Raw genomic sequence first — 14277 nt, 5'->3', positions numbered from 1 at the left:
GCCTTACAAATGCTGGCGGCTTATTTCATGCAAAAAGGTTGTAATAACCCTGTACGACATATTAGTAAGGATTAAAGATTTCATGGAGGGCAATTTTTTTTAAGCTTAAAAAAAATAATAAAATAATAATCAAAAACCTAAATTTAAATTCTAAATGAGAGCTCGATATTACATTTTCCATGGAGGTTAATTTACAATAATTCTGTGAGCGGGACATTGTAATTGAAGACAAGATGTGGTTATCTTTATTTAATTAGTAGTTGACATTGTGGCAAACCTTACTATGCATGGATGACAAGGCTATGGGCAACAGGGTTATAGTGCGGAGACCCCCACACTATAGACTAGGGGGGGGGAGGGGGGTCTGTGATGGGACCGAGGAACAAACCAATGTAATTAATGCCAGAACACTGTGCATATAGGATAAGGCTCTGTTCACACTTGTTTTGAAGGCATCTAGTCACTACAAGTTTTCCTGCTGATCGATGAAGGTCACAGATGAAGACAACAGAGGTCTGTTGTACCCCCAAATTAATTCAGTGGCAGGTCACAGTTGCCCCCGCACAGGAGCAAATAGACAGAATGCCCCTTTTAGTTAATAGTCACATTGTTAACCAGTAGCCGACAATGTAGTGTAGTGTCAATGCCCCCAATAGTCATAATACCCCCTGTTAGCCAATAGTCACAGTGCCCCCACAGTAGCCAAAATGCACAGAATAGGCCACAGAGAAGGTGCCCTTATCTCAGTGCTACTCTCCTGACTAGGGCAGAATAAGGTCAAGAAAAGGGAGACGGGCCGGATAACACAAAGCTGCAGGCTAGAACTGGCCCAGGGGTCTTGTGTATGACACCCCCGGTCTATGGTATTAATGGGGACGACTGGTAATGAATGGCCATCCCCTTTAAGTCATCCATAGGCATTTTTTGTAAAAACCCCTTCAAACTGATTTCTGCAGCATTTAGTAATAAATTACCCCAAAAATGTCTGATCCTTGGGGGTGTGACCATTGGGAACTCCAGACATAAGAAGACCAGGGACGAGTGTCTCATGTGAACAGTGATGGTAAGTATCCTCAGCCGGGGGTTAATTCACCAAAATAGGATTTTCAGGGAATCTCTAGAAGAGCTATAGAAGTTATTGAAGAATAGCACATTCAGAAGCATTCAAGGCATGTGGGGTCCAAGCGGTCAGATCACCAGCGGTCAGTCAGTTACCCTCCATCTTGTGGATATACAATAGGCCCAGATTTATTAAAGGATTTACCCCAGTTTTCTCTCCGACTTTGCGCTAAAAAAACCCGCTTGCTCATGTATTTATAAAGTGTCTGCGCCAGTTTTGTGTTGCACATAGTGCAACACCCGGCACCCACTCGCGCGCGCGCAACACCCGGCACCCAATCGCGCGCGCGCAACACCCGGCACCCAATCGCGCGCGCGCAACACCCGGCACCCAATCGCGCGCGCGCAACACCCGGCACCCACTCGCGCGCGTGCGCAACACCCGGCACCCACTCGCGCGCAACACCCTGCACCTAGTGCACACTGCATTAGTACTGATAATTAATGAAACAAAACTCAACTAAAAAAAATCCTTTGCTTGGGAACAAATACTATTTACAGTCTTGCCGGGTGATAAACTCATTTATTCCTTGGAGAGCTCTGTAACTTGGCAATTACTGAGAGCCGGGATTAGATGCCTGTAAAGTGCTGGAAGTACTTAAAGAACATTGAATTAACACGGTCAATTAAAAAACAGTCCTTAACAAAAGTGACTTAAATACAAAGAAAAAAATGAAGTGCGACACAATACACAGAGAGAGTGTTTTCTGATCGACTCCATTCACAAGGCCGGGTAATTGTCTACAGAAGACATACCCCGTGTACTTAAACAGATGGCAGCAATCTCTGGTGAAGCCGCGCCGACCGTGTAAACAAGCGTCAGCGGAGGGAGGAAGCCGAACGAGCAGCGACGGGCAGATGACGAGACGTTTAACCGCCCGACGCAAGTAAAACAAGACAGAGGCGTTTAAGGGGACATTGTGCTTCCTCGTATTACACATCGCCCCTTCTGGTGTCTGAACGATGTTACTTTATCTACAGGATTGCAGGTTTTATATAGAAGAACTCAATCCACGGCCAAGAATCCTGCTGCCGTGGTCATGACGTGGGCACTGGTGGCGTCCGTACCACCAAGACCGATAACTTATGTGGGCACAGATAGTACTACCTCTGAGTCTCTTCTTATAAATCATGCTGGCACAGATAGTATAACATTCCTAATAATAATTTATTTATATAGCACACACAGATTATGCAGCGCTGCACAGATCAGTCCCTGTCCCCATAGGGCTCACAATCTAATCAACCTACCAGTATGTTTTGGAGTGTGGGAGGAAACCGGAGGACCCGGAGGAAACCCAAGAACATACAAACTCTGCAGATATTGACCTGGATGGGACTTGAACCCAGGATCCCAGCGCTTCATACAAGTTCCAGGTTTGTTGATAGGGGTGACGCGCTGACCCCAGATAAAAGAAGCAATGCCTCCCCTCTTATTCTCTATAGCAGGATGCTTTCTGCATCTTTACATCCTGTGTTTTCCATAGTATACGACACATACTGGTCAGATAGAGACACGGCCTGCCAGTATATGTCTTTAAAGGGATTGGCCCATCTGTCTTTACAGCCGTGTGGATATTCCCTGAATATTCATCAAGTGATTCAGCAGAACTGCTACTTAAGATCACTGAAGAGAGTCGCGGTATATTGTATTGTCAAATAACTCCTTGAATAGGACTAATTCACTGTTAGTGGAGGTATTTTAAACGAAAATAATTTAAAATATAACTTTTATTTTATATTAATAATAAAATTCACAGGACTTGACGTACAGACATACAAACATCGAGTCTCAGTGTATTGGAGTTTTGCGGGTATGTATGCACAATTTTGTGCTTTTGAAACAGTTTTTCCCTAGCTGCTGTCTTTATATCACAGAGACAACAACTTCCCTCTGAGACACATAAATTGTAACAGTGTGTGCGATTGATTATTGCTTCTCACTACACATTGTTACATTGTATTTCTTTGTGAGCTATAGTCATGGCAGTCAGACGAGCATATTGTGCCTTGCCTTTTTGAGCACTCTAATGGCTTCTTGAGTCATATGGAGCTGTCGTATCGATTGTATATTTACAGCAATTATATGGCTATAAGTGCTCTTACTGGGAGGCTCAATTATTGTATTTTATTTTTCCCTCTTAGGACTATCTTTCTGTCATAAGATTTATCCTAAGTATTCACGTCTCAGCTTTGTTTGACGCACGGCAGCTCGTATGTTGTACAGTCGCCGTATGGAGAGGACATCCCTCAATATAGTCTATCTCTCTTAGCGCTGTCTCAATAGCTTAGATTAACATACTGTATCTCAGTTATAGGTAGAGTATGGCAAAGCTTCTAAGTTGTAAAGCCTGTCATATATTTGGAGATAGCCGGCGGCAATGATTTATTTAGCCTATGTTCCAGCCTGAGATGATGATTAACTTGGCTTTTCACTGTCTAAGACTGACTATATAGCGCTCACTATTGCTTAGCTGCACACATAACACCCTAAGACCCAACGCGTTTCTTTTGCCTTCATTCAGGGGTCTCTTTTTCTGGCTATTATAACTAGGGTATATGTCTTATAGGTCTGTGCTGTGCGCACGTCGGCATGTTTCTGGCCGCGGCGCGCGCTGTTCCTGCCCTGTTTATATTCAGGATCCATGACTCGTCACCGCTGACAAGCCTTCCTATTCAGCCAATCGGCTGGCTCGATATGTTCAGGAGGTGTGGTTTCCCCCTGTCAATGTATTAGCCAATCAGTGCTGTCGGGGAGGTGCCATGATGGCCTGACACGTCCCATTGGTTTATCTCTGCCACTCCTTGCTGATGATATCGGAGGATGAGGTAAGTTATGTCATACATTTCTTATCGTTACGGTCACAGTGCCTCAGTGTTATTTCATACAGGGTTTTTACAACTGTGTTTAAAACACCTCACTGTGATCTAGAGATTTCGTTCTATATGGAACATAGCTCGATCTTGTCACAGAGATCTGTCAGCCGATGGGTTCAATTCATAGTAAGGATCCCGATGGTTTGTTACTTGTATTTTAAGGAATAGCACTGCTTCCAGTGCCTTTATTGCAGTATCCTCACAACATTTTGTAAGTGTCTCTATGACCGATGGTTTTTGTAGCTCATGAGGCCAATGAATCTTCCAGTGCAGTATGTTACTCTGATTCAGCGGAGGTTTAGAAATTAGTCTAGAGTTCAGATTAATGATGTAGTTGGTATGTAGGCCAAATAGGGATTGTAGGTATGAAGATGCAGTAGTCTATGCCATAAGCCATCAGTGTCAAGGCACAGAACTCTACGAGGTTCCAAGGTGTCTGTTGTCTATTACTCAATAAAACTCGCATAGGAGATAAAATCATTGATTCCGTGCGGTTTGATGGAGTTGAGCCTAAATGTCCATTGAGCTTCCTTTCTCAGGATCCTCTGGTCCCAATCTCCACCCCTTGCTGATGGTCTAATCTCTTCAATACCTCTAAATGTGATGGATTCTTGGCTTCCTTGATGATGTTTCCACATATGCCTGGCTAGTGGAGTATCTTTGTTGTCTCTAATGCCAAGCATGTGTTCTTGGATCCTCTTTCGTAACTGTCTAAATGTCTTTCCGACATAATCTGCTGGACATGTACAGGTGGCGACGTATACCACCCCCTTGGTAGAACAGTTGATAAAGTCTCTTATCTCATACTGTTCCGATGTGGCTGCACTTGTTATCATTTTACATGGCGTAATCCATTTGCATACAGAACAATGTCCACAGCGGAAGGTACCTTTTGGTCTTCTTTGAAGCCAGGTTTCCTTAGGTTTGGACGATGGTAAGTAACTGTGGACCAAGAAGTCCTTGAGGTTTCTACCTCTTCTGTAGCTAATTGCTGGTTCGGGGGGAATCATTTGGGCTACCTCTTTATCATGCATGAGGATGTCCCAGTATTTACTAATGATGTCCCTGATCTCCTTATTGTTGCCGTCATATGTGCCTATAATCCGGGTTACCTGTTCTGGACCTCTATCCTTCTCCTTACTTTTAGGGGTAAGTAGAGATGTTCTCTCTACCCTACAGGCTTTTTGATATGCTTCCTCAAGGATCTGTGAGAGAAATCCTCGTTTTTTGAATCGGTCACTTAGATCTCGAGATTTCTTTTCGAACTCTCGATAGCCACTGCAATTCCGTCGCATACGGAGAAATTGGCCCTTAGGAATCCCTTTTTTTAGGGAGTATGTCTTGCTGTAGTCTTCCTATAGACCGTGGTGACTATTTGGCCTGTTGACGTTTTATTAATTTCTAGATCCAGAAAGGTTATTTTATTTTCTTGAATTTCAGACGTGAAATATAGGCCCAGATTGTTCTGGTTCAATTCGGTCACAAAGGTCCTAAATTCTTCTGGGGTGGATGTCCAGATCAGCAGGACGTCATCAATGAACCTCAGCCATAGAGGGATATGTTGTGCCCATTTTTGCATCTCCTCTCCGAAGACCACCCTATCCTCCCAGAAGCCGAGGTACAGATTGGCATATGTAGGGGCACAGGGTGTCCCCATAGCCGTACCTCGGCACTGGTACTTTTGCACTGTGTGCAGACTATCTGCGATTTTTTATTTTCATCCGTGAGCTCTGATGAATAGGAGGAGCTGCAGCAGGAGAGTTATGTCCTCCCCCTTCCCTCTCCTCTTTCTGTCTCTGTCAGTAAGGACGGAATGGGAGCAGACAGATTCAGTGGCTACCACCATGGTGACGGGCTGGAGCAGTGAGAGAGAGGATACAGTGTATACATGCAGAGGAAAGCCGGTGAGAAGAGATTAAGGCTGAAGCAAAGCAGGTAAATACACAGCTATATCTACATGCAGAAACATGTCTAATGCAAAAAATGTATTGAAAAGTGGTCAACCCCTTTAAATATTGTCAGTGTATACACTGGCCGCTCAGCTGCTGTACACATTGAGCATAGACATAAAAGGTGGTGTGAATGTAGCTTTACCCGGTCTCTGTGTTACCGGAGGTTATTAAAGGTAACAATACTCATCAAAATTATTTGGAAAGTGGTATACGATAGCGGTGCCATGCGAGAGGTCCGTACTTACGTACGTGTGGGCCAGTATCATCACTGTGATACGCTCAGATTCGCTACCGAACACTCACCTTCTTTATTATTCTCCAAACACATTCGGACAGCCTCCACCGCCCTCGGGCTGGTGAAAATGAGACCCTCATAATTTTCAGGATGTGAAAGCTTAGAATACAAGACGAGGGAGGGAAAAGAAAAAAAAAAGGAAAAAAATTTAGTTTGGAGCTCGCATTGTGTACACTAAGAACGATTAACTCTACAAATAATACTATATAAACTCTACAAATCACTAACATAGGATCAGTCTTAAAGGGGTGGTCCAGAGTAAAAACAAGGCAATACTAATAGTTTTCTCCATGACTGCACATGAGTTGTGTCTGTCAATATGGCAGAGCTGCAATGCCACACGCAACCTGTAAAGAAGTGGGGCGCTGTTTTCAATAATTGACAACCTCCTTTCTCAGTATTCAGTGATCTTAAAGGGGTTGTTGCAGGTATTTACTAACTGATCAGTAAGGTTTTGAATCTGGAGAATGGGGGTTAGGATGAGGGGTAGAGCGGCAGGACCAGCAAGGTGACCTGCTGCTTCAATCAATTGTATGGGAATGATAAAAATAGCTGAGCACAGCGCTTGGTTATCTCCAGCTGCTCCCATCAACTGGACCTCCATTCTCTGGATTGCTGGGGGTACCGATCTCATGATCGACGGGGTCCCAAAAGCAAGACCCTCACTGATCAGCTAGTTACCCCCCCCCCCCCTATCTTAAACATGTTTGGTTAAATGACCCTGTATGAAAAAGGTACACATCAGGGTACTCCATATAGATGTATTCCCCGATCCAGGGGGTCACATGACCCGCTTCATCCAATGAGTGGCTTACTCGGACAAGAGGACGGCACAGGAAGTCATGTCCCTGGTCCTTTGGGGGGGAGGGGTTTATTATATCCATGAAAAGCCCCTTTAACGGAGCAGTTGAACATGTACTATCAGCTGGTCCATTCATTTGGGGGGGTTCTCTTGATCCTTTGGATATCTGGCTGTTCGTGTGGGTTCCAACTATTGCAAATTCCCACCCATTATTCCTAAACAGCAAATCAGCCTTACTATACAGAAAAATACAACGCAGGGATAGGCAGATCTGCTATTCAGGAGTCAGGAAAAGCTGGGTGATGTCACCTGTAGGGGTAGTAGAGGTAGCCCTAGTGAGGATAATTCAATAAAAGGGTAAGTGTTTATCATCCAAAGTGTAATTAACCTCTTTCTATATAACTATACTGTTTATTATATCAGTGTGTAACCCTTAGTGCGGCAGGCAGGGATATTAGGTTACAGGAGACTTAAACCGAATGACAAGGGAAAACCGGATTAGGCGCCGTAATGGAATAAGGTGAGATTATACCTTGTCGGAGAGAAGCTCCAGGGACACAAATGTGAAGGATAACACGGGGATTAGTGTGGCCTCGTATCCATGCAATGACAACTCCTAGGAAGGAAGAGAAATCAGGATAATTTATGCTTTTTAAGACCTTCGAGGAACAACTTTATTTGCATATTTGTAGTAGAAAGCGTCCAGAAGGAATTGGTCATGATACCGCCATAGGTAACATCTGTAAATAAAGCTGATTGGTCCATATAAAAGCTTAGGCCACCAATCAGTGGCACTAGGGGAAGCGCATACCATTAATCACATGTACAGATACATATATGTGGTCCAGATCATCATATGTCTCAGGTTTCAATGAAACAGAAAAAGGCAAAAGACCCAATTTTCATTAAAATATTGCACATTAGACTGGGTCCAGTTACAGACCCCAAAAAACCAGATGCCCCCTCCGTTTACATGCCCCAAACCAGAACCACCTTCCTCTTACAGAGCCCAAAACCAGATACCAAAACCAATCCCACCCCCTATTTCTACACAGCCTAAAACCAGACCCCTTTATGTTTACAGATCCCCAAACCGGACCCCCATCCAATTACAGAGACTAAAAAGACTAAAAACAGACCCACATCCATATACAGAGCCTAAAACCAGATCCCCCTTAGGTTTACAAAGCAGGCACCCTTCTTGATCACAGGCTCCAAACCTAAACGGCTTACAGAACACAAAACCGATGCCCCGGTGTCTAAACAAACCACATAATAAAAATAATTCTTTATTTATATAGTGCACACAGATACCGCAGCGCTGCACAAAGCATGTCAAATTGGTCCCTGTCGCCATGGGGCTCACAATCTAATCAACCTACCAGCACGTTTTGGAGTGTGGGAGGAAACCCAGAGGACCCGGAGGAAACCCACACAAACACGGAGAGAACATACAAACTCTTTGCAGATGTTGACCTGGATGGGATTCAAATCCAGGACCCCAGCGCTGCAAGGCAGAAGTTCTACCCACTCAGCCATCGTGCCATCCAATCAGCACATTATTGCCTGAATTTGGGTAAGGGGCTAACTATCCAGCTCCAGGTCAGTCCTACGGCATCGTGGCCCATTCTCTAGGGCTATTACGGTGAAGAGCAAAACAGAAAGGGAAGTCCATGCTCTTTACCAATGAGTCTGTACAGGAGGACCATGTGACACCGCTGATGGCATTATCCTTGTGGGGGGGTAGCCGGATCTCTCGTCTTAAAGGGGTTTACCTACAAATTCAATCCACAGGATAGGGCATAACTTGCTGATCGTGGGGGTCTCAGCGATGCAACCCCCACAGATCAAGAAAACGAGGGTTGCCATGGGGTCCCACGTACCTCAGTCTGACCCCTGTTCACTCCATGAGAGTAATGGAGCAGGCGGCTGACCATACATGACCGCTCCGCTCCATACATCTCAATGGAGCCAATGAAAATTGCAGAGCGTGTATGGAGCAGAACAGTCATGCGCGGCCGTCTGCTCCATTAATTTCCGGGAGGGATGAGGGGTCCGACTGAGGTAGGTGGGACCTCATCGCAACCCTCGCTTTCGTGATCTGTGGGGGTCTCATCCTAGGGCCTACCTTAAATTTGTGGGAAAACCCCTTTAAAGGAAACCTACCATCATGGATCTACGTATTAAGGTAAATCTGGTGGCAGGTTACTGTAATGTCATGTAGTCTAATGCTTTTTGTGCCCCAGACTTAATAAAACTTTAATCTGACGTATATGCAAATTTTCTTAAAGGCTACTGGGGCGTGGAATAGCCGCACCGTGGAGGGGGAGCTACAGCTATTCCACGCCCCTCTTACCCCAGTCTTCAGCCCTCCCCCTAATCCGAGAATCCGGAGCTTCTGAGCATTCGCATATACATCAGCTTAATGCTTCGTTCTGGGGCACAAAAAGTTTTATTACAAAAAACATTAGGCTACACGACATTACAGTAACCTGCCGCCAGACCTACCTCAGTAGTTAGATCTATGATGGTAGGTTTCCTTTCATTTCGGGTACACAAAAAGCACAAACAGTACATGTCAGTATCAATTACTTTTGTATTTCCGAGTTGTACGCCCCGAGCAAAAATAAACAAAAAGTATACTAAAAAACAAAAAACATAAAGTATAAAAAGACATTTTACTGTCTCATTCCTCTCACCTGAACGTAAGGATCTGAGCTTAGGTCACCGCTTTTGGGGTCCTTCAGTAGCAGAATTTTCATGATGTTGGATGAAAACCTGAAAAATACAGAGTAGCAGAGACTCAGGGCTGCACCGGCTCCGAATGGAACTTTTTGTATCTTCAAAAAAAACCTTCAAACCGCGAGTATATGCTCTGCAGTCAGCAAGATGAGTAAGGGAAAACCCGAGGAGGGGCGGCCACTGATAAGACACCGCAGGCAATGGATAGGAGATCACTACTACCAGTCCTCAGACCTGGAATATTTTTTAGTATTTTTTGTTATGGTGCTTAAAGCATTCCCATATCCCTCAGCAATCCACACCCCAGATAAAGAGAATGTCAAAGTAGAATAATACAACATTTTTGCAAGTTTATTTAAAAGGAAAACCTAAAATTTTGCCTGGGGATTGGCAGCTCTGGGGGCCTTCCATTTCTCTTCATCATCTTAAAGCAGAAGATTTATGGTCGAATCCCAGGGCAACCAAAATTGTAAACACCAGGACAGATAGAGACAGGTTGGAATTATATCTGTGAATGCAGGAGTTTTGTTAATAACTGTAAATTAGAGAATGTGATATTTTGTTATCCTGAGTATATTTAATAACTCGTCTTTGTGGGAGGAATATCCCTTTAAGATGTTACAAAGATGCTCTGACTTGAGGTGAATGGATATAATTTGAAAACACACACCCTGTATACTGCATACATGGGGAGGAGAGAACATCCAGCAGAGCTCAGAGACCGGACGGATATACGGAAAAGATTCTGCTGGAATAACAGCAAAGCGGCTTCCCTAATTCTCAATTAGTTTGGAACAACCAGGAACTGGGAAACCCCACCATATAACCTCAATGGCCAAGCTCCAAGGATCCTGTGTGCACATAGGAGAATCTTCCAAGTCAACAATCACTGCAACCCTCCACCAATCCTGGATTTTAGTGCCCAGAAATAAGCCTCTCCATGTAATTTTCGGGAGTTGGGACATTACAAAATTGTTAAAGCATGGGGCTAGTAGGCCTGATCCCCCTATTAGGTACTATCTCAAGCTAAAGCCAGTTATTTTAAGGGAACCTGTCACCAGCGACCTAATTTTCACTAAAGACAGGTTACAGAAGCCCATCACACCTGCAGTGCACATCTGCCTCTCTGCCTTTTCTAAGCATTTCTAAGCAATATATTATTGTGTGTGTTATAACTTACCTTGTACCCTGACAAAATCCTGGGGTAGTCACAGGGGTTGGGCTCCTCAGATCTTAGCCCCCACCTATGAGCTCCTGTATAGCTCCTCCTCCTTCTCAGAGGTCACAGCGTGGTGAGCTGACATCAGTGGGGGAGGGAGGAGCTGTACATGAGCACAAAGATGGAGGCAGCCTGCAGTACAGACAGGTCACATATTGTTTTTGAAATGCATCCAAACCAAAGCCCAACCCCTGGGACTACCCCAGGATTTTGTCAGGATGCAAGAGTAAGTTATAACACACAATGTGCGATGTGCACTGCAGGTGTGAGGGGCTTTTACAAACTGTCTTTAGTGAAAATGAGGTGCCTGGTAACAGGTTCCCTTTAAGGACTGCATCCACACTCATTCAGTTTATTGTCCAATTAAAGTGATCCTAACACTTCTCCTAGTTAAATAAACCACAGTCCAGCTCACCCTGTCTTTGGTCATCAATTACAGCACAGATTCGCAAACGTGGACGTAGAAAGTAAAATCACTTTTCTTTAATGAATGCTTATTAAGAAAAGAACCAAAAAACACGCGCTAGCGTAGTGTACAGAGGAATGACCTACGCGTTTCAGGGATTTCGCGCTTCACACGATTGCTCTTTGACTCAGTTTTGAAATGGAATCAAAGCTCACGGGGACGAGCCACGGCCGATCGCATATACATTTCTACGCAAACGCATTCAATCAGCAACGAGCACCCAGAGTCTTGTATTGTCTAAATTCAAGACATTGGGGGCCAGTTACCGAATGTATTTGTTCCTATAGAAATGCATATGCGATCAGCCGTGGCACTCGCCCAGACGCTTTGATTCTGTTTCTAAATGGAGTCAAAGCGCAATCGTGTGACCGCACCCTTATTCATACCTCCCAACTTGTGGGCGAAAGAAAATGGGAAGACCCTCCCACTTTTTTCTAAACCACACCCATTGCCTCACCCACAAGCATAGTGTTATATGGACCTTAATGGGCCCCCCCATATTATAACGCCCCTTACTGTGGCCAACCCCCCAATGGACCCATATAATACCCTCTAATGCAATATATATAAAACCCCTCTTTAATTTCATCCTCCCTTTAGGCTGCATGCACACTGCCGCAAGGGGAATGTATATACGGCTGATATAAGTCCCCCATAGACGGCAATGGGCGCGCGGCGCCCTACGGGAGCGGTACAGTGCAGCACACATGTGGCACCGTAACGCTCCATACCACGTGAAAAAATAGGACATGTCCTATCTTTTCCCATGTTACGGCACTGTGCGCCATGTATCCCTATGGAGAGGGGCGGGGGTGAGCAGCGCTCTCCCCGCACGCTGCCGTGTGCCCGCCGTGCTATGGTACGGCGGGCAACGGTCATGTGAATCCAGCCTTAATTTTGGTTTTCCACTTTTATTTATCTCCCCCAAACTTATACATAACACTATATGTACTCCTACCCCCAACCCCTCCTTACATGGTACGGTCTCTGTCCTCCAGCCTCCTCATACTGTGGCCTCCTGTCCTCCCCGTGTCCTGCACCCTTCCTGTGTCCTTCAGCCACCCCCTGTCCGGCAGCCACCCCCTGCAGACTCCCCCTGTCCTGCAGCCTGACCCCTGCACCACCCTGTCCTGCAGCCTGACCCCTGCACCACCCTGTCCTGCAGCCTGACCCCTGCACCACCCTGTCCTGCAGCCTGACCCCTGCACCACCCTGTCCGGCAGCCTCCCCCCCCCCTTGATGAAGCGATAGCGCAACACTTGTCGGGGTCCATTGCGTTTAGCCCTGCTCATTGGTATTTCCAGTCTCTGATGTGTTGCTGTCCCTATTGGGTCCCCTTCATTGATTCATTGCTGCTATGCATTTATTTATCATTTTTGAGTGATTTCACTCTCTAATTGACTGCCCACCTACCTCCTACTTACAGGCTGTCACTCTGTATACACGCATTTTTAAGTCCATTGTGGTCCATTCATTATTGTCTTTTCTTTGTGTAAATTATATTGTGTCACACCCCTTTCCCTATGGCCATTCTGTGAAACAGGACACTGGACGGGATGCAATGTGGGGAGATGTAATAATCTGGCAGAATTCTGTAGTAATTATAACTAAAAAAAATGGTCTGCACCAAATTTATGATGGGTTTCAGAGAGTTTTCTGGGATTCCTATGGCTAATTCCACGAATGGGGCGTGGCCTCACACCAAAAAAAAAGTCTGTGCGCCAAAAATAATGCTGATTCAACAGAAATTTGTCCCAGTTTTTTGGAGTAAAATACACCAACTAATAGGAGATGCAAAGTACAACTAGAAAGTCTTAAACTATGACAGATTTACCATCCAGCAGCAAACACATATGAATCTTGTGCAGAATAAAAGTCTGCACCGTCATACTCTGCACCGTCACACTCTGCACCGTCACACTCTGCACCGTCACACTCTGCACCGTCACACTCTGCACCGTCACACTCTGCACCGTCACACTCTGCCCACGTTTCAAGGTAAACCCCTATGGACCCTGCCACACGTAGCGCTTTCACGGTTTAGAAACGGGAACAGAGCGCACATAGGCGTGTCACCGCTGATCACATGTGCGTTTCTACATTTATTCACACGTGCGTCATACATTTAGAGAATACACGACGCCAGGGTCTGGTTACCGATCGATTTCTAAGGCTGAGGTCACACGCGGCGCTGTGTTTACAAGCACAGCGCTAGCACAATGGTGGCCATGTCTTAGGCATGCGATCGGTAACGAATTGCAATGTGGTTCGCTGGACATGCTAATGAGTTTGGGCTGAGGCACGCCCCCTGTGCAAGAACAATGTGTGACCGCACCCTGAGGGCGCTGTCCCACGTTGCGTTCGCAAACGCAGACGCAGACCAAACCGCGCCCACTGGGGCGGTCCGATCGCATCGGTGTTTTTCTATGGAAACGCCTGCGATCGGGAACGAGCCGCGCTGGCGTTTCCATAGAAAAACACCGATGTGATCGGACCGCGGACCGCCCCAGTGGGCGCGGTTTGGTCTGCGTCTGCGTTTGCGAACGCAACGTGGGACAGCGCCCTAAACTCAAAGAGCAAAGTGTGACAGCACCCCGAGACTGTGCGGTGTTTACATTGCGTTTTGAAACACATTACAACAGCTGAGGGGAATTGATTTGCCGAATGACATTACTGTAAACATGTTTGTTTACATGATGTTAGCGCACGCGTTTTGTCAATGCGCAGTTAACCAGAGGCGTAACTACAGCGCTAGAAGCTGCTTCTCGTAAATAAGTCCATGCAGTTTACACATTGCATTTTGTA

At 45.5% G+C, this 14277-nt stretch overlaps 1 protein-coding gene across 6 annotated transcripts in view; it reads right to left on the bottom strand.

Moving 5' to 3' along the window:
- Positions 1 to 14277, bottom strand: part of UROS (uroporphyrinogen III synthase) — a 33853-nt gene that overhangs the window by 18935 nt on the left and 641 nt on the right. For 4 of the 6 annotated variants that reach the window (XM_072130834.1, XM_072130832.1, XM_072130833.1 and 1 more), the window contains exons 2-4: positions 9745 to 9823; positions 7578 to 7661; positions 6252 to 6342 (exon numbers count right to left, since the gene is read on the bottom strand). In XM_072130834.1, coding sequence (XP_071986935.1) covers positions 6252 to 6342; positions 7578 to 7661; positions 9745 to 9807 — 238 coding nt within the window. In that variant the 5' untranslated portion in view covers positions 9808 to 9823. Of the gene's footprint in view, positions 1 to 6251; positions 6343 to 7577; positions 7662 to 9744; positions 9824 to 12885; positions 13796 to 14277 lie in introns of those variants that run through there. The other 2 variants (XM_072130835.1, XM_072130831.1) reach the window with 2 other exon arrangements.

Source organism: Engystomops pustulosus, chromosome 11 (genome assembly GCF_040894005.1).
Source record: "Engystomops pustulosus chromosome 11, aEngPut4.maternal, whole genome shotgun sequence".
NCBI lineage: Eukaryota > Metazoa > Chordata > Amphibia > Anura > Leptodactylidae > Engystomops > Engystomops pustulosus.
The sequence above is the reverse complement of the archived record's forward strand: the minus strand, read 5'-3'. Positions and strand labels throughout refer to the sequence as shown.